Source organism: Falco naumanni, chromosome 11 (genome assembly GCF_017639655.2).
Source record: "Falco naumanni isolate bFalNau1 chromosome 11, bFalNau1.pat, whole genome shotgun sequence".
Lineage (NCBI taxonomy): Eukaryota > Metazoa > Chordata > Aves > Falconiformes > Falconidae > Falco > Falco naumanni.
Genome location: NC_054064.1, coordinates 31,487,159 through 31,505,754, shown reverse-complemented (window position 1 = coordinate 31,505,754; position 18,596 = coordinate 31,487,159). Strand labels below are relative to the sequence as shown.

Here is an 18,596-nt window from a genome sequence, read left to right as displayed (position 1 = left end):
GCCAGCATACAGTAAAGATTACCAACCCCTAAAAGGATCATACAGATCCAGTGACTACTACATAATTAACAATAACTTGTAGTAATGCAATTTAAGAGTCTTTTTAATGGGCATAGATGGCAGAATGTATAGCCCATCTTTCTTTGTCATCCTAGAAAAGGGGCCCCATGCGGAGCTGCTGGTTGCTGAGTGATGCTTTGTAGTCTGTACCAGACAGTTGCACAGTACCAGCTGCATTGGCAGGTAGCCGAAGTGCAAAGAGATAGCTGCCAAGCTATGCTATACAAAGGAAACAGTGCCAGAGAGAAAGGGACCTTTGCATGAAGTCACCTTTGACCCTGAAGCCAGCATGGATCCCATATTCATCAATTCCAGACAATTGCATCTTTCATTCCACCACAAACTATGATTAGAAAGGGCCCATTTGTGATAGTGATTGTTAGTTTACAGTTCCCAGAGATTGGATTATTTAATCTTTAGTTCTGTTGGCAGCAATATTTTCCCTAACCTTTTGTAATGGCACGCCAGTGATAATCTAACATATGTATATAGGGAGATACACACACACACACACAGAGGCACCTCCCTTCCCCACCAAAACTGCATGAAGAGATAAAGATGCAAAGAAAAGGGAAAAACCACAGCACACAAAATTCATGTTGTTTGGCAAACACTGTGCTTATGTAAAGTTTCAGAATTCAGTCTGGAAAGTGCTGTGTACTCTGTGTGCAGCAGTTTTTCAACTTCTGGCCACAGACCTAACTTTCCTACAGTACTTCCCTTTTGATAGGAAAGCTTTTGCTTTAGAGGACTGAGGTATATCAGAGACATTCTTTTCAGACAACTGTAGATTACTTGATTACTTTTTTTTTTTTTTAATTTCTATGAATACTGCTTGTAGTATGTGAAAAAAAAGAACATTAAACAGATTTTGAATGGACTCAGGAGCAAACCACCAATGATGAGCAAAAATGCTGAGGGGTGTGTGTGGGAGACAGTGCACAAAATAAAAGCAGCGGGGAAGCGTCTAGGCCTGGATCCTGCTCCTGCTTTCTTGTGTGTCTAGCTTTGATATAGTGAGTCCTATTGAAATCAGTGGCCAAGCTCACAAGGTGCATGTGTATGGCAGCATTTACAAGTTTGCGATCTTAGTAAATGGGTCTTCAACATCAAACTGCACCTGTATCCCCCCAAAACTTCACACAGCACTTCTCTGAGCAATAAAGCAAGCTGCCGGCACAATCGACAAGTAGGTAAAGAACATAAGGTGTCTGAGAATATAACTTGTAGCAGTGATTTTCCATAGCGTTCAGGAGAAAAAGGGGTAAAATCCCCACCAGAATCAAATGAAGAACTAACATTCGCAATTGGAAGTAGAGAAAAAGAAAGGGGAAAAAAAGGAGGGGGGGAGTCTATAAAACTTTCATCAAAACCTTTTTTTATCTGATCCTTTGGTCTTATCTCAAAGATGTTAGCTGAAGGGAAAAAAATCCCTCTACCTGAAGGCTGGCCGTATTGTGCTGCACCTGACTTCTGGCTCACATATGAGACCGTCTGTTCTTTATTTTCACTCTGTATGAAGCTAATGGAATTTGCAGTTGATTAACCTCAAATCTGGAGTAATGATCCAGCCTGGGACTGCAGCTGGCAATGCTGGGGCTATCTGTACTTCTTAACTGAGTAAGACAGCAACAAGTATAATGGCACGAAGGCAAAGATCCTGGATAGACGGGTAAATGTCAGACGCGCATTAAAGGAGTTGAGGTAGTGACCTGGGAGTGCAGGAAGTGTCTCCGCTCCCCACAAAGAGGTGGGAGCACCAACTCTTAGAGAAATTAATCACAAGATAATACAATGAAAAGTGTATGGTTACACTTACTCAGTGATGTTCTACAGGGAACACTCAGACCACAAGATTTACCCTGTCTGCACACTGAATCCCCATGCATTAGAAAAAGGTCATGTATTAAGGAACAGTCTCTGTAGAAAATTTAGCAGGCACAGGGCCCTAAAATTTCTCTGCAATTTCTGTTTGTGTGTGGAAAGCAAAGTCTTCGTTAGATCCGCACAGCAAAATAAAATTCAGTGTAGAATTATACTGTATTATTAATATTTATTTGTGCCAATTAATTATTCTGCCTGAAATATGAGAAGTGGCAGCTGAATCGCTGCAGATAAACACCACCAGAGAAAAATTCAAGCTTTTTTTTTTTCTTAATAATGTGTTTCTGTTTTTTCCTTCACAATTGTTCAAAGCTTCAATGAACAAAATTACACAAATGTGCACCAAACCTCGGAACTAATTTAGTTTAGCAAGTGCTTCACACATCTTCGTTTACTGAACAATGTTACTTTCAAATCATGACAACATTCTTCCTTCCTTGCCTCATGACTAATACAGTGTTATTCAAGCCGCTCCTCTTCAGACACTTCAGATCTTTACAAATCTTTTCCCCAGCTTTACCACCTGATTTCTAATTAAACTCAAACTGAGAAAGTTCCTTCCACTGATGTAAAACCCACAGCCCCAGACCAGTGACAAGCACTGCTAAAAAAGGCATTGCATGGCTTTCCTTCCATCGCATTGTTCGGAAGAGCAACTTCTTCAAAGAGATAGATGAAATGAGCAGAGAGCTGGGATGAGCTGTGCTTGGTCTTGAGCTCTTATACTGCTTATTGGAGAAATAAGCCTTAATGTGATGTAGTGAAAACAATTTTTCAGTCTAAGGAAGATCAGTCTTTCCATCCTATATAAGACTTGTCAAATTAATGACTAACAGTGGACTTTCCTAACACTACATTACTGTCTGTATTTTATTTATATATCGTGCATGTAAATATACATGTGCACACGCACACACACACGCACTGTGTGTACTATATGTCAACAACTAATCAAAAATTGTTTGCCCACAAGCATATGTGAAAAATTCATCTAAATAATTGTACATTTAATTTTTAATGAAATCCCAGTAATCCACTCAATTTACCAAACTCCTACTTAATACGAAACATTGGCGTGCACAGAGATCTCTCTGTCTTACACAGTGTGAGCATACGTACCACTTCAGGCACCCTCAGTCAAGTTTTATTATAATATTATCTTGATTTTGAGATCACTGCTTTTACTTGTGTGCAGAGTGAAGAAGCATATGCTATATGAGTAACCCATAGTGTTTGGCTTAAAGGCAAAATAAAAGTCAGCAATAAATAAACAGTAAAAAACAGACTGCTTGTAGATGGAAAGACTCCACAGCCTATTAGGTCTTTCCTGTCTTTAGTACCCTAATTCTGCAAAAAGCATATATTCCTAAGTAACTCTCTTATAATGTACTGCAATTATAACATCTGTCTTCAGATAACATTGGAAACCCATTAATTAACATCTAACACCCTTTCTGAGGTACACGAGTGTTATTATTCTACTCTAAAGATGGGAAGGGTGAGATAGAAAGAAATTTAAGTGTTAGATTTGGCACATCTCTACAGAAACCAAGAGAAACACGTTGCGTATCTGCTTGTAAGAACACACACGTCAAAGCAGGCACCTGCACTTTGCAGGTGCAAACACCTACAGCATACAAATAAAAATTCTACGCCATGCTTGCGCACACCCGTCCTGGAGCATGCACACAGAAAACTTGTTAGAACAAAGAAATTTGCAGCACATACATGGAAGTGCAGGTGTTTGATTATTTCAATCCAAAGCACACGAACAGATGTTTGCATCAGACTGAAATTGTCACCATCCTTAAAACTCTGCAGCTCTGTCCTAGTCAGTCTGTTTATTTCTCATATTCCAGAAGGCCTTGTCTCACACTGTTTTTCAGGGTACAACTTCCGCTCATTTTGTCTCCAACCCCTTATCCCGTTGAAAGGGATAATAAAAATTCCTAGCCCATGGATCTTTCTGTTCTTAGACAATCATTCACTTCTTTTATCTACCGACAAACTTTTTTTAGTTAAGGTTTTGCGCTCCTGCCCACTGTCTCTGCATACCACTATTGCAAAGATCTTGGGTTTTATGCAGGATCATTTCCATGATCATTGCACAGGTCTGAAAACAGAAGATGTGTTAGGACAACTTACAGAAAGGTGGACTTCACCATTCAAAGATGGAACAACTAGTTTCATAAGGGCACGTGGCTCCCGTGATTAATGTGCTGTGAAAACACCGACTTTGTCAAGCCGCAAATGGGAGACACCAGGATACGAGGCTCTGGGACATGATGGGCAATGGAACATTAGACTTTTCTGAATCCCAGTGCCACAGGGGCATGTTGCCAGCCTGGTCTTTGCTCCTTTTTCTTGTCTTCCTTTCCTCAGTTGTCCACTAGAGTTTACAGCTAAGTTCCCTGAAATATTCCCTGAAATCCTGGAATTGAGTAGATGCAATCAAAAGTGGTTGCATTGCTGATCACGGGGGACACCTCACGGAGCTGGCACAGAGCCTTGTTTTGTTCAGCCACTTCTGTTATCCTACGGCTCTTTGGCTTCTTACTGTAGAGTGCTTCAGTGTGGAAGAGTGTGGGCAAATGAGCTACTATTCTGCAATTCAAACCACGCCTCTGCTTCTGAAGAGAGGAAAAAAACCCACAAATCTATTTTTCTGTGCAGTGGTCCAGTTATTGGAAGACCAGAGCAGTTGGTAGCCCATATGTTACTGAATGGGATCTTAAGTAATGAAAATGAAAGAACTTCAAAGAGAGATTGGGAAGAGAAGGAGAAAAAAATATTGTGATTCACTGCCTCTACTCAGGTATGATCTCTTGGCCACTGCTCTTCATAATGCCAGAAAACATATTTTCATATCAAAGCCTGCCTTCTTTTCCATCTCCTTTACAGTGCCTGTGCTGAATACCCATGCTGTGGTCATGCCTTTTCTTTCTATTCTTTAGATGTTCTCTTCTTGACACAAACTTATACTAGAAATTAGCAAATGTCATGGCTTGCTGGGAGCCAGGCCTTCACCAAGGACTTTCCACCATTTTAGGCCTATGCCCTCTTCCTACATGCCCACATACTTCTGTGAAAGGTGTTTCCTCCATTTCTCTGTGAAAGACTCTTAGAAAACTTCATTAAGAATGAAAAGAATGAGTGTCCGTAGAATTATACCACGTTTCAACAACTCTACATATCTCCATAGTGAAAAAGTTGTAGCCTATAAAATCAGGTGAGACAGTTACAATCTGTAAGAAAGTTACTATTCTCTTTTAAAATGTTCAAGAATTATTCACTGATTTTTGAACACGAGGGAATTCCTTGGGTGTATTAAGTAATGTTTTATGCTAGTTTCCTTCACTGCACATAGGGGACACATAGCTGATCTTTTAAGCCTCATTTCCTTAGGAAATCAAGATAAAAGAAGGGGAAGCAACAAGTCCTAATGCAATGCTTATATGCATTGCAATTTGTCTAAACTGTAAGACCTCATTAGCAGCAGATCAGAAGTAAATTTGAGATTTACTTGTATTTGCTTATAATCCTTGAAAACTTGTTCTGTTTGCACTCTTGTAAAAACCTTTGTGATTCACCTTTCAGTCACTGCCCTACATAACCCATGTTTAACCTCTTCTTTTTAACTTATTCTTTCAAATGGCACCACAAAAGAAAATTTCTAATAAAAAAAATACTAGCAAACAGTGGTGCATGTGCATATTGTTTCTATTTGTTCCCAAGAGCAAACATAAATGCTGACTGAATGGTCAAATGGAACAGTTTTTCTCCTTTCTTACTAAACACAAAAGGTTAGTTTGGGTCAATTTTTTATATATATATAAATATAAAGAGAATACTCTTTAAATTTTCTTGATGTAGCCAATAAACCATACTCTTTTAAGATGACTACTTATGAATATCAGCATATTTCTGTGCAGGATCAGGTCCATTTTGTCCAGCCTAATAGAATTCTGGATTAAAAAAAAAATAATAAGGAAAACCTCCCTCTTTTATTTACTCACAAATTCTCTCAGTTATGGAAGTAGCCTGTTAGTGACCATGTATACCTGTGTCTTTTGAGTTAGTCACGTCTAAAGCAGAAAGGCCCATTTCAGAGCACTATCTGTGCTCTCAGTTTCCACACTGCTCCTATTGACAACCTCAATCCATGTGTGCAGTTCCAATTGGGTTGTGAAATTAATATGGCTGTTTGTGTACATCAAGGGCAACCTGCACTCCTTTGAAAGCAAGGGCATTGCAATTATTGGTGGTGAAAGTCTACAAGCTTATAGTGCCATCTGTACTATCCAACACTTCCACTCATATCTAGTTGTATTGCTAACTTTGTGTTTCACAGTCTCTGAAAAAAAAACACACCAAAGGACAACAGGCATGCTTATACAGGCAAAATATTTTGAATCTCACTCCATTAGCCGACACATCTATTTAATCTGCCTTAATGATTTTTTATCTTATTGAGAACTACTCTTCAGTAGTCTATGGAAAATAGATCCAGAGATCTTCATCACAGTGAATATAAGTTCTAAAACCTTTGCGCAAAAAAGCTATTGCAGGCTTGTACAGCGCCTGCTCCAAAGGCACTTCAATCAGACTGGCTCCTGTGGCTCTGACATCAGCTGGATTTCTTGGGAGTGTGGCAGGGCCTCTGCTTTTTGTGGGTATATAAAATACAAGTGTATCGCATAGGTGAAGTGTGTGCATGTACACGTACAAAAGGCTCCAGCATTTCCAACGAGTTCTGTAATTATTACCTGCAGTACTTGTGAAAGAAGTTCCTAGTGATGTTAATGGAAATAACAAAGATGTTATCAGTCCAAAACATGCTATTATGACCTAGCATGTTTGTCTTCAAATATTAAAGAAACAACTTGATTAATCCTAAAAATCATCTTTAAATGTTAACCAGTGTCAGTGACCACACCTGAGGGAGAGGAGTGAAGCATGCTTCCAGCAGCACAGTGAGATTCTTTTCACACTGGGATTAAAGCACTTTCGATAAACAAAAAATGTTACCTTTTCCCTTTCATATGAAGGTAGTGAAAAAAATATTTACTTCTTTACTTATAAAAAGTTCCAGGTTGTGTTTTTCTTCATATGGAAACTACTGGGACTTTGCCAGCAAAAAGTTTCAGAATATTCTTTTATTTAACCTCCATTTTTTATTATTCACAATATTAGTGGAGAGCTTGCCTAATGTAGCAGGATCAGACTGTCAGAAACCATCACAAGCGTCCTGATCAATTTAAAGATCCAGTCCCGGTGTTTAAACTGGAGTATGTGATTAGCCTCACAGCCTTTAGATTCAGATCAAGATGTTAGACCTTTCAGGCAGTAACCTACAATCTTTTTCAGTTTTCTTGCACGGTCTGGTATTCAATAGAGTTTTGACACCTTCAAATCTCAATCTAGTGTGTAAAACTAAATGATGGTGAGTGGCAGTACAGAGACACCTGAGGTACGGCGGTATGGCACGGACTGAGGTTAGAAGATCTCCTGTTTACCCTTCACAAGACAGGTCATCCAGACCATACTATTACTTGCTTTTCCCAACTATCACAACGATTTCATAACTTGGGGCCATGACGAGCTCTGGAAATAGCACATGAGCATCAAGAGGGAGAATGAGCTGGCCCTTCAGGGTACAAAGCTGTGCTCTTCTTCATTCTCCTCCTAGGTTAGACAGCTATCTACCACAACGTCCTTCTCCCCCAGCAAAAGCCACGCGAGGACATCAGATCTCTGGCTTCTCACTCAGGGGGTAGCACTGGTTGTCCAGACAAAGTTTTTTTAGATAATCTGGCTTCTCTCTCTAGCCCTTCCTCAGGGTGTCCTAGAGCTACACCATCGTGTTACACCAAATGTGAAAGTTTCTGAGGGGAAGAGGGTTGAACAAGGGTTAACATGGTGCATTCTCCTCTTACTAAAATTATGTCATTTCCCTCCCCCTCCCTGAAAGTATCTGTTGCTTGGTTGTTTACATACTGAAGTTAATTTAAAATATATATTATAGACCTACAAGATTTAAAATTGAATGCGTTCTCATATCTGAAGACATTTATACAAATTTCATTTAAAACTTCAGTGTTATTAAAAACTATTGGTTTTTAGCCACAAACTAACCATTCTCCCCATTTTCCGTATTTTCTCCAGAAAAATAGACTAAGAAAACAGAAGTATCGATACACTGTAGAAATTGTCCCAATGAGTTTATAATCCAGTGTAAGTTACACAGCACTGATAAGTAAAGGAAGTTCAACCAGACAGTTTAATCCTCCAATTTCCTGTCTTCTAATCAGCCACTGACTCCTCTGGCTTTAAATTAGAAACATTCATGGCAATATTCAGGACAGGTGAAGGAAAGAGAGCAGAAAACAACCATGGCAAATACTCACAGGCAAAAGAAGGCCATGTATAACAAATGAAGATAATATAAAGTATGTACAACGATGCGCTGAATACATGTGTTCAGGTTATATCTGGAATTTAGTAACTCTGACAGAAAAGGAATAATTTTATTTAAAAAAATCTATACAGCAGCTGAGCAGTGTATGAACATAGGAGAGTTACTGCATAAACCAGAGAAAATCCATGCTGCAATGTTACACTGTTCAGACTTTGTTATTTTTATAAAGGCAGGAGCAGGATAATTATTAATACATGTATGCTTTTTGATATACAGTAAATTATAAGTAGGAAGCACAAAGCAGCAAAGCCACATATGTTTCAACAGCTAGTGGGGATTATCATGATAAACTTAGATGAGAGTATGTATATGCATGTACGTATAGTTACACTCAGTGATTTAAACAAGAAATACTACTTCTGAGTGTTTCATGCTTCTGGAAATTTTAGCTACGGTAGTAACAATTAGTTTTCCATATGATGAAGTTAAATATTTATTAGATGCACAATTATTTTAAATTTCATTTGCAATGAGATTTATAATGAGGATTCTATTAATTCTTAATTGATGGAAACACTAGTAACATTTTGAAATTTTCTTTTTTTTTTTACTGTAAAAATTACCTGAGCATTTTCAGCTATTCCTCTGAAAAAAATGGAGCACAGAGGTGTGAAAGAAAAGTATTTATCAAGAGTTTCTGTGAAAAATGATGTTAAGAACCTTTAAAGTAATAAAATGAACATTTCAAGTCCAGTCTGACTATCTTTACTAAATTCTATTTTAACTTAAGGCATCTAAAGAAAATGAAGGTGTATCCACTGAACTATGTGTCGATAACTGGGTAATAAAACTAGAAAACAATTATTTCAGAAAATGACTGGAAGATCTGCTTTAACTACCATATTCAATAACAGCAGTTTGCATGCTAACTCATACATGGATTCATTTGAAATGGCTTCTAATTTATTAATGAGGCTTTTTTCTTCAGATATTTCACAAAGGAAACAGTTTGGGTTTTGAAACTGGACTGAGTTAAGTCACATTATAAGTCAAAGTTGGCTCTCAGCCTCTCAGGTAAGTAAACCTGGAGTCGCTTCACTCCTCTTAATGCAGCAACTCCAGGCTGATGGCAGTGTAAACCTCGAGCAGAATTTGGCCCAGGGTCTTTAGTTTTGTATTGTCAATGAGAAGAAGTTTCCTCCAGTATATACCTTTGCTGCACATGTATTTCAATAACACCGTGCAAAGGAATTTCGCAGACAAACCCTTATTAAACATACATTATAGCCACATCATATTGGCTTGCTAGAGCAAATAATGTAAAAAAAATAATCAGCTTGAAATAAATGTTTATAAAAGTAGCACAGCTGCACATATTTGTTACAAATGCAAGACAGAGTACTGAAACTTTTCTGTGACTAACCCTTTAGTGTCTCTATGGCAGCATCAAATTTAAATAAAAAGTACCAAGGATTATAAAACAATGATAATTTTTCCAACAAACTAATCCATCTCATATATTCAGACTGCCACACTGGTTAAAGTATTTACTGTTACGTATATAGTAAAAAATACATAATTCCTTCTCACACGAATTCACAGTGTTTTGGGGGGAATTTTCTGCTAAATTTCACATTACAATATAGCCAAAATAATAACTGTTTCTACATTTACTTGATTAAAGCATAAGAAAAAATAGATTAGGTGTCAAAAGATTGCCTTAAAACTGTGGTGACAAATGCAATTATTGCTAAAATTTACAAACCCTGTGGATTCTACTGAAATAGTTTGAAACATTTATAACTGTCTGCAAGAAAGGAAAATAACGTTTTTCTTTTACTTTGACCTCTTGCTATTTTGGCAAGTAAGATAAAATATATTAGCCATTCCATCAGATGGCTGGAAAGAAAAACTAGCTGTGATGAGGAAAAACGAATTAAAGGAGCATTAATAAAGATTATCTATGAAAGAAAATAAGGTCAAAATTAGAACTCTGCATTTTAAAGCCACCTTTCAAAAATGCAAGCTGCTTTGCCCAATGCTAAAATCCATTCATTTTACTAATCATGCAATCAACCAATCTCCATTATCTCCAGCTAGCTAGCTATAAACACACTATAGACTGGAGTGAAAGAGGGAGAGTGTGAGGTTGAGAGACAGAGAGAGAGAGAGAGAGGGAGAGAGAGAGAGAGAGAGAGAGAGATTACTACACCCAGCCTTTTATAAAGCCGTTTCTTTCATTATAACAGGTCTTTTCATCAAAATGACACAGAACCTTTAAATTTGGGCATAATACTTCAGTACAGTACACAGCTATAGCTTAAAATGGATTTAGAACCTGCTCCAGAAAGAAAACAAACTCCCTCATTTGACACAAATTGTTTACGATTCATTAAAAAGCAAAATTGCATATCACAGTGCTGGCAGCTGAGTCCATATGGGTGCAAGGGGTATTCACTCATCTCTTTGTATGCTGGCAGTACCAAACCGAAGTTTAGCACTGTGCAGCTGAGATTTTGTGCAGCCAGACGATGCATGAGGTAATTTTAAAAGCTTTATTTGTCTTTAAAACATTAAAATCTGCTCTCTAGCTTACTTTTGATTAAAAGAATGTGGCAAATGTGATTAGGTTTGGGGGTAAAAAAATAATAGATATCTACTTTTTGTTGTAGTTTTGGATTCACAGACTGTATGAAAAACTGCTTATTACTCCATCAATAATTGAAACTTTGTATGAAAATTATTTGCAATTAACACATCTATTGTAAAGATCTTGAATTATTCATTTCAGTTAAAAATAACACCTCTTTCATCTAGCACAACTTCTACAAAAAAAGGCTGTTTTAGTGATATTTTTTTTGTTCTCTTAGAAAATAAATGGTGTGATGTTCAAGTTTAAGGAGAACTTTCTGCAATGTTTAATCTAAACAACAGCATATGTGGTTATAAAACTGTTTATTTTTAGGCAAGTGCATTACTAAATGTTTCCAGCATTTTTACATATTATATTCACAGTACTAAAACATCTGTGAAATAGATGTGACTGAAATGAAACTTCCTCGGACACTTTCTATCGGGTGATAATAACTGCCTAATAACGTTTGAGGATACTTATTAAACAATAAACATGAACGTACCTCATCATAAAAGCAGCTGATAGACAATAAAAGAGGAGTGGTAATAAAATATACAAATGGCTTAGAATAAGGCAAAATCACAGCATGATATAAATCGTGTGGTTAAAACAGGTACTTGAAAACTTTGCTTTGAAAATGATAACTAAGAATCAATAGCCTTATTTACAGGCGTTTAACAAGCTAAAAAAAAAAAAAGTCACATGAATAATCAACAGTTTATGTGCATGCAAATACCCCTTCCCCCTCCAACTTCCCCTGGCAGAAAGTCTAATTGGAAAATCAGTACTATAAGTAAAGTGGTTAGCCTTCCCTATTTCCATTAACCAAAAGCTGCATGTTACATTTCACTGGCAACCACTAGCAAACCTCTAATAGACGGTTAAAAAAATTAAGAGTTTAGACAAAACAAAATGGAAAAAACCCGAGCCCAAACACCTTAAATACAAGCCACATGATATACACAATGGCCACCACCAAGCTGCAGAATAAAAACCTTCCGGATCTCACTTTTAAAAGTCTTTCAAGTCCTCAGAGGTCTTAAACTTTCCAAATGATACCAAAATTGGTCCGGGGCGGCGAGGGGGAGGGAAAGCCCCCGACTTGTTTCAGCGTATCATACAATGAAAGTGATCATGCCTTGTTTTGTAATTCCACTCGCCAGTCCTTTTTTAACTGATATCTATGTGAAATGAGCTGAGGTTCACGGTCCAGTTAGGAGCAGATAATACATTCATTGTCCTGGCAGCAAACTTTTCCTCTCACTGGAAGAATTCACGCTTGCCACAAGAATAATAATTACAGAAAACTAAAAATGCGCTGCTAACGAATTAATCCCTAACGGACAACACGCTAACGAGGGCAGTAATGATTTGAGGACTCTCTTCCTCACAACAGGACTTGCATCTTCTGCCACAATGGGCTATTGTGCATCCTCCTAACTCACTATACCTCTTATAGATTCAAGATGTCAAAGGTTGTCTGGCCCGGCTGACCATGACATGCTAGTTAACTCGTTCTACGGAGCACGTTGGGACTTTATTGAAACTTTAATTGTGCCCAAAAGCAGCTAGAGCCAGACTATGTGGGATCTGTAACACATGGCTCCAGGTCAGCACAGCCCGGTAACCTGTTCTAACGTAAACACGCGGAGGGAAAAGTTAGATCGGGGTCTCCGATGAAAGGCAGCACCTCGCAAAACACGCTCCTCTCACACGTGATGATTTTACACCACGACACTACCGCACCGTTCCAGGCTTTTACAGTAATCGACTTGCTTTGTAACGGACTGAACTTTCCACCTCCCCTCTTTACAAAATATTGCATGGTAAAAAATGCACACACACGCTAGAAAGCAGCAGATAAAGTAAAACAAACTGAGCGTTAGGCAGCCGATCGAGACAAGTTACTCTGCACAAGGCTTTTTCAAACTACTTCTTTGCATACTTTTTTTTTTTTTCCCCCTTAAGGAGAATTGAAAAAGCTTCTCTCTGGAAACTGTAGTGCACATTAACGGTCTCCTGTTACACAGGGGAAAGCACACAAGTGGGACAAGTGTGAGGCTGCTCTACTGAAGAGTGTGAAAAAAATCAAATGTTAATTTGATAAATGTGAGGTCTGGGACATTTTGTCAAAGAGGGAGGGAAAGTAGAAAAGGGAGAAAAAAAAAAGCAGCCCTGCTGCCAACTCACCATCCACCAAGTTCTGGCCGAGATGTCGTAGCAGAGCTGCCATTTGATGGAGCCGTCGGAGGTTTTCCCTGCCATTATGCTGTCAGCAAGCTTCATCTGATGCTAACTCACGGGAGATAAGACACCTAATTGAGAAAACATTTGCACTGGCATGTTGGGCAACATGTAGCCCGGTCCATACCATATGGAATCATGGGTAAAAAAAAAAAAATCTCCTTGACAATGAACCAATCTCTCACAGACCCAGTGGCAAGGTGAAGTGGAGATGAAAAGTCATCTGCTCCTAGCACTGTCTTCTCCTCTCTCTCTCTCCCTCTCTCTCCCCCTCTCCCTCTCTCTCACTCACTTTTTTTTTTTTTTTTTTTTTTTAAATAAGAACCCACTGCTCAACATCAAAGAGAGGCGGTCAAAATTAGGGCTTCATCACTCAGATGATTTTGGTCTGCAAGGTTTTTCTTTTCTTTCCTCTTTTTTCTTTTTTAAGAAGAATAAAGAGATTTAATAGGACAAAGGCAGGTAGTGGACTGCGGAGGGAGATCGCCACAGGCTATTAGCCTAAAATTTCTGCTTGACAGATGGAACTGCTTAGAGACTATCATGCAATGTTTTGGGTGTTTTTTTTTTTTTTAAGACTTTCAGTCTGATTCAGTATCTGTTTATATCGCAGCTACTTTTCTCATGTACGTGACCGGGGGGGGGTAAAAAAAAAACTAACAGAAAAAAATCCTGAGCAAGATTGTGTCTTTCTTTCTATTTTCTTTCTTTCTTTCTATCATTCATAATTGTGCATATAATCGTTTAAGCAGTGAAAGGCAAAACAAAAGTATAAACTGCTCAAGTTTATTTCTTGATTTAGTGACAGATGCTTTCTGAAGGAATAAAATGCTTTTTCATTTTTCAGAGATGTTGAAGTTTTGGCTCTTTGTTCCTTCTTGATTTTAGATACTAGATCTTATTGTTTAAATGAATGACTTTTCATATGAAAGTTTAGATGGCTAAAGTGCTCCCTAAGAAATGAACCATTCCTTTCTTATTTTTTTAAAAATATGGTTTTGCAACCGTATTTTTTAAAACTGGTTTTTAATGTTATACTTCCTAATACCATCAAGGTGATAGCCACCAAAGCCTCACAGAGGTTTGCTTCTCCCTCCTGCAAAACTTCTTGCCAGCGTTCAAAATTTTTGTGACGAATAGACAGATAACTTGGAAAAAGACAACTCCAAAACAGTTTTGAAAAGTTATGAGATCATGCTATTGTCCAATATTAAAATCCTTTCCCAGAAAACAAAGTAAAAGATAATCATACATTTTCCCATCTCCCATTTCTGCATCTTCTGATGCACTGTAAAACCAACAGAAGTATTACTTCCACGACAGCTGACTATTAAATAAGCAGTGAATGCTTTCCTTTTAAATCTGCCGGTTGTATCACACGGAGCGACAGTTGCTTGGCTATGACCACCACCGCTTAATAACAGGGCACTTCAGTCTATACAGTAGTGCCTTTCCTCAAGTGCTCGAAAAAACGAACTTCTGAACTGGCAAACGGACTCTCGCCAGGAATATTTCTTAGGTTTGTTGAGCTATAGCTGATAGAACTTGCTCAGTCAGAAACAGCTACACTCTGCAAATCTTTTTGCAATTTGGACACAAAAGGAGAACGTATTAAGAATATCCACTCGATTTTAAACAATATCCGTTTCTGTTTGTTTCAAAAAGGGGAGCTCGTGGGCGCACAATTCTTCGTTTGATTATTTTGTGTACTAACTATTGTTTAACTATTTGGCTACAGCAAAATGATAATTTTAGGCTGCGTAGATTACAAAACTGTCATTCAGTACAGGACAGAACTAACTTTCATTGAGCTTCAACAATACCTTAAGATTTCTGTTATGTGTGAGATGATAAGCAAATGATTTAGGGTAAACAAACTGCTAATGTAACATGCAGGGGTTAGTCTTTGGTTTTGCCCCAGCCTTAATGATCTGTTTGGACTGCACAAAAAATACATTAGTGCCTGATCTATGCAACTACTTGGCATCTCAGTTTCCTTTTTTGCTCCAGATAGTAGGTACAATCCCACCACCAGTTACAGGAAACAGTCTGACTAGCATGGGAAGTGTTAAGTTTTAGTTTGCGACTGGGGAAAAAAAAAAAAAAAAAAAAGACACTGTGCCAGGAACTGTCCTTGCTCTGGCTGGCCAAAGCATTTATCGTATTCTATTACTCCAGGTTTGTTAATGCTACCTGTCCTTTCTGTGGCTTGCTGCTTATTGAAAAATACCTCCCTCCAAATAAATACCTCCCTCCAAATAATCATGCAAAACAAAGTAAAAAGCTTAAGTAACAACCAGCCTTCGAATCGGTGACAGATTCAATTTTATGCTGTGCTCTCTGCTCCTACCTCTCAAAGCAAACAACTTACCCACCCTTCTTATTATTTATTTAGTATTTCATACCCAGTTGTGCTGCATGTCATTCCAGGCAAGTTCTGATAAATCTCTATTTGGTCTATATGTTTTTTCATCATCTGATGTAGTTATAGATCTAGTGACAAACTTTCCCTTGATTGCTATATTAACCACTGCTTCGAGAGTACTTAGGTCTTCCTACACCAATACATGACTTTACTTCCCAATATTAATCATAAACACACCGAATAAATATTTTTTTTAGATGAGCATACACTTTTCAGCTTATGAATGACAGAAGCATGAAACCATTTCCTTCCTGACAGTATAGTAGTTATGTGCAAAGAAATGCAGAGTGCTGTTGGTTAACAGCGTTTTAAATTCAGAACAATTAGGTGCAGTTAACTTTGCCATTGTTCTTTCTGATGCTGGGGATGGTGGGTTCTTACCCGTAGAGCAATTATTCCTTTCATAAGCGGCTGTTGTTAATAGCATTAAAACAAGATTAAATACAACATGTTAAATATTGCAATTATTGTGGAAAATAAAATTATTTGGTGAGCATAATGGGGAGCAAATCAAGCATTTAACATGATCCAGGAAATGCTACTCCAAACAATTGCATTTGTTTTATGCAATTTTTCCCCTTTGATTGCTGACAGATGCCGTTTTGGAAACAAACATCTAAGTAGTTTTCCTTCAATCAGGAAAAAAACCACACACCAGAAAATGGCTACATGTTTTGAATTTAACTCTTGTCAATCAGCATTCTGCACAACACTCCCTGTGAATAGTACTGGGACAAAACGATGCCTTCCAAAGACTAATAAGCCACAAAGATGTTTGCTTCTAAATCAGATCCGTTCCGAAGAAAGAAAAAGCCTTCATGCGGCATAGACATTTGTGCAGACACAGCTGCAAAATAAAAATGCTTGCAACATACGAGTGATATTTCAAGTTGGAAATAAGTTAGGTGTGTGCGTTTGTGGGCTACAGGAGAAGAGATTTGTTTCTGGACAGCTTTAGGCCTCAAGCAACGAGCTGAAGTTCTTGCCAGTTGCTTCCTGACTTCCTGCTGGAGAAGTGGCCAAGTAGCCACTAATAATTTGCTTAATTGTTGAGCAGAGTTACCTGCCACAGCACAAGCAGTGCAAGCATGCCCCTCTATTTCCCCTTGGCAGCACGTTCACATGAGGATGTTGTTGCTATCAACTCTACAAAACCAGGAATGAATGCTAAAAAAGGCTAATAAAGTATATTAGTTCAGATGACTATATCAAGCTGGCATTTTACAGTCTACTGGAAACTGAATGCATGAGAGCATTAGAAATGCTGGCATAGCGGGTGGTTTCTCCAAATGTTGGCTTCTACTATTCATGTCGGTAAAAGAAATGTGGCAGAACGGTGTGCAGGCCCCAGTGCTAGACACATCTTTAGGATCTTAGTGCTCTCTACTAGATTATCTATTAATTGCATAGTATCCACTGCTCATTAACCCTTTCTTTATTCCTTTCACCTCCCCCTATTTCTCCATTTGCAATTGCTTAGAACCTTTTTGACAGCTGATGGCAACAGTCTGATTTTATATCTGTTCCTAATTTGGGAGGCATTTTCCTTGGGAAGCCCGAATTTAGATTAGTTACGAAGAGGATTTCCTTATCTCAAACAGCGACAATTAGTTCAAGTGACACGTGAGAGCAGGCAGTTGATTTTTGGACAGCCTCTGAACTTATGCAAAGTTGCTGACAACGAGTGTGTGTTCTAGCTTTTGGAAATCCTATAATCCTGGCTTCAATCAAGACGATCTGCTGTTGCTGAAGGCGTAAACAAGGAGAGAAGCAGCATGTGACCACTGCTCCTGCACCTTCAAGGACTCCTGAGCCAAAACGAGTGCAACAGCAAAGCTTCTACTGGATGCTCAAGAAGACATGCAGATGCTGTATGATCTTGCTGAACCCAGAGAAAGAAGTCCCTTCCCCTCCACGGAAAAGTTGCCTTTGGACCCTGCATTTCCCACTGTAGCTCTGCTACGTGTATTTCTCCCCACTCTCCTCTCACGCCTTTGATTTTCTTCTTGCCATCTGTATTCCCCTTTTGCCTCATCTGAAACAAGCATCAAGATCTTGTTTCTGACAGAACGGTCTGTCAATATGGAAACACACTGACATCACAGACAGTGCTGTGACTTCATGTCTGAAAGAAACAGGAGGAACAGATGAAAGGAGTGAAGGGGAAGAAATGACACATACAAACATTTTTAAAAAATAAGTGAAAATTGTTCTCTATCAACCCAAAATGTAAAGGAACACAAACCAGATTTATTTTTAAGTCTAAATATAACCAACTATTTCATAATCTCTGACCATAACTCAGCACAACATTTCAAGATGCTCTTCACCCGAGTCAGGTACTCATCCCATCAGAGCACGCGCTTTGCTGGCTCAAGGCCTGTGTGACAGCCAACACGACCTCTTGAGAAGGGCTAAACAGGGACTAATCTGGATAAAAGCTAATATCAAGCATAATGCTTATACCTGGGAGAAGTCTTTAGAGGGAAAGAAGGACTCCTGCCCTGGACCAGTCTAAAACACCTAAGTAAATGCAAATTCATAGAATTAAAAAAAAAGTATTCATCAAAACCACAAACTCAGTTTTGATGCAGCTGGATCCAAAATAGCATTGCTGCAGTGAGGTGGGGATACAAGACACACCCAGATAATATTCTTATTGAGAACGTGGGGGTGGACTATCACCTTGCTATTATTTTCTTCTTTTTTTTCCTAGAATGAAATATGAACAGAAGTGTCTAATCTTTATTTCTATTACTAAGGTTTTTTTGTATCAGAATTTGGGAGGAGTTAGAAGCCCCTCACTACCGTTGCTATTTGCAATATGTATTTTAGGTCTAACATCAGAGGGGATCCAGAAGATATTGTTTTCCTGCCATCTCCAGAGCCACTGCAAAACTCTAATAAGGAAATTCATAACTAGTAGGAGA

General features: G+C 38.3%; 1 protein-coding gene across 8 annotated transcripts in view; it reads right to left on the bottom strand.

The window, feature by feature from the left end:
• The window catches only part of NFIA (nuclear factor I A), a 359,996-nt gene extending 346,489 nt beyond the window's left edge, over positions 1 to 13,507 (bottom strand). For all 8 annotated transcript variants that reach the window (XM_040610608.1, XM_040610609.1, XM_040610615.1 and 5 more), the window contains exon 1: positions 13,188 to 13,507. In XM_040610608.1, the coding sequence (XP_040466542.1) occupies positions 13,188 to 13,283 (96 nt within the window). In that variant the 5' untranslated portion in view covers positions 13,284 to 13,507. The remainder of the gene's footprint in view (positions 1 to 13,187) is intronic.
• Between the last annotated feature and the right edge of the window lie 5,089 nt (positions 13,508 to 18,596).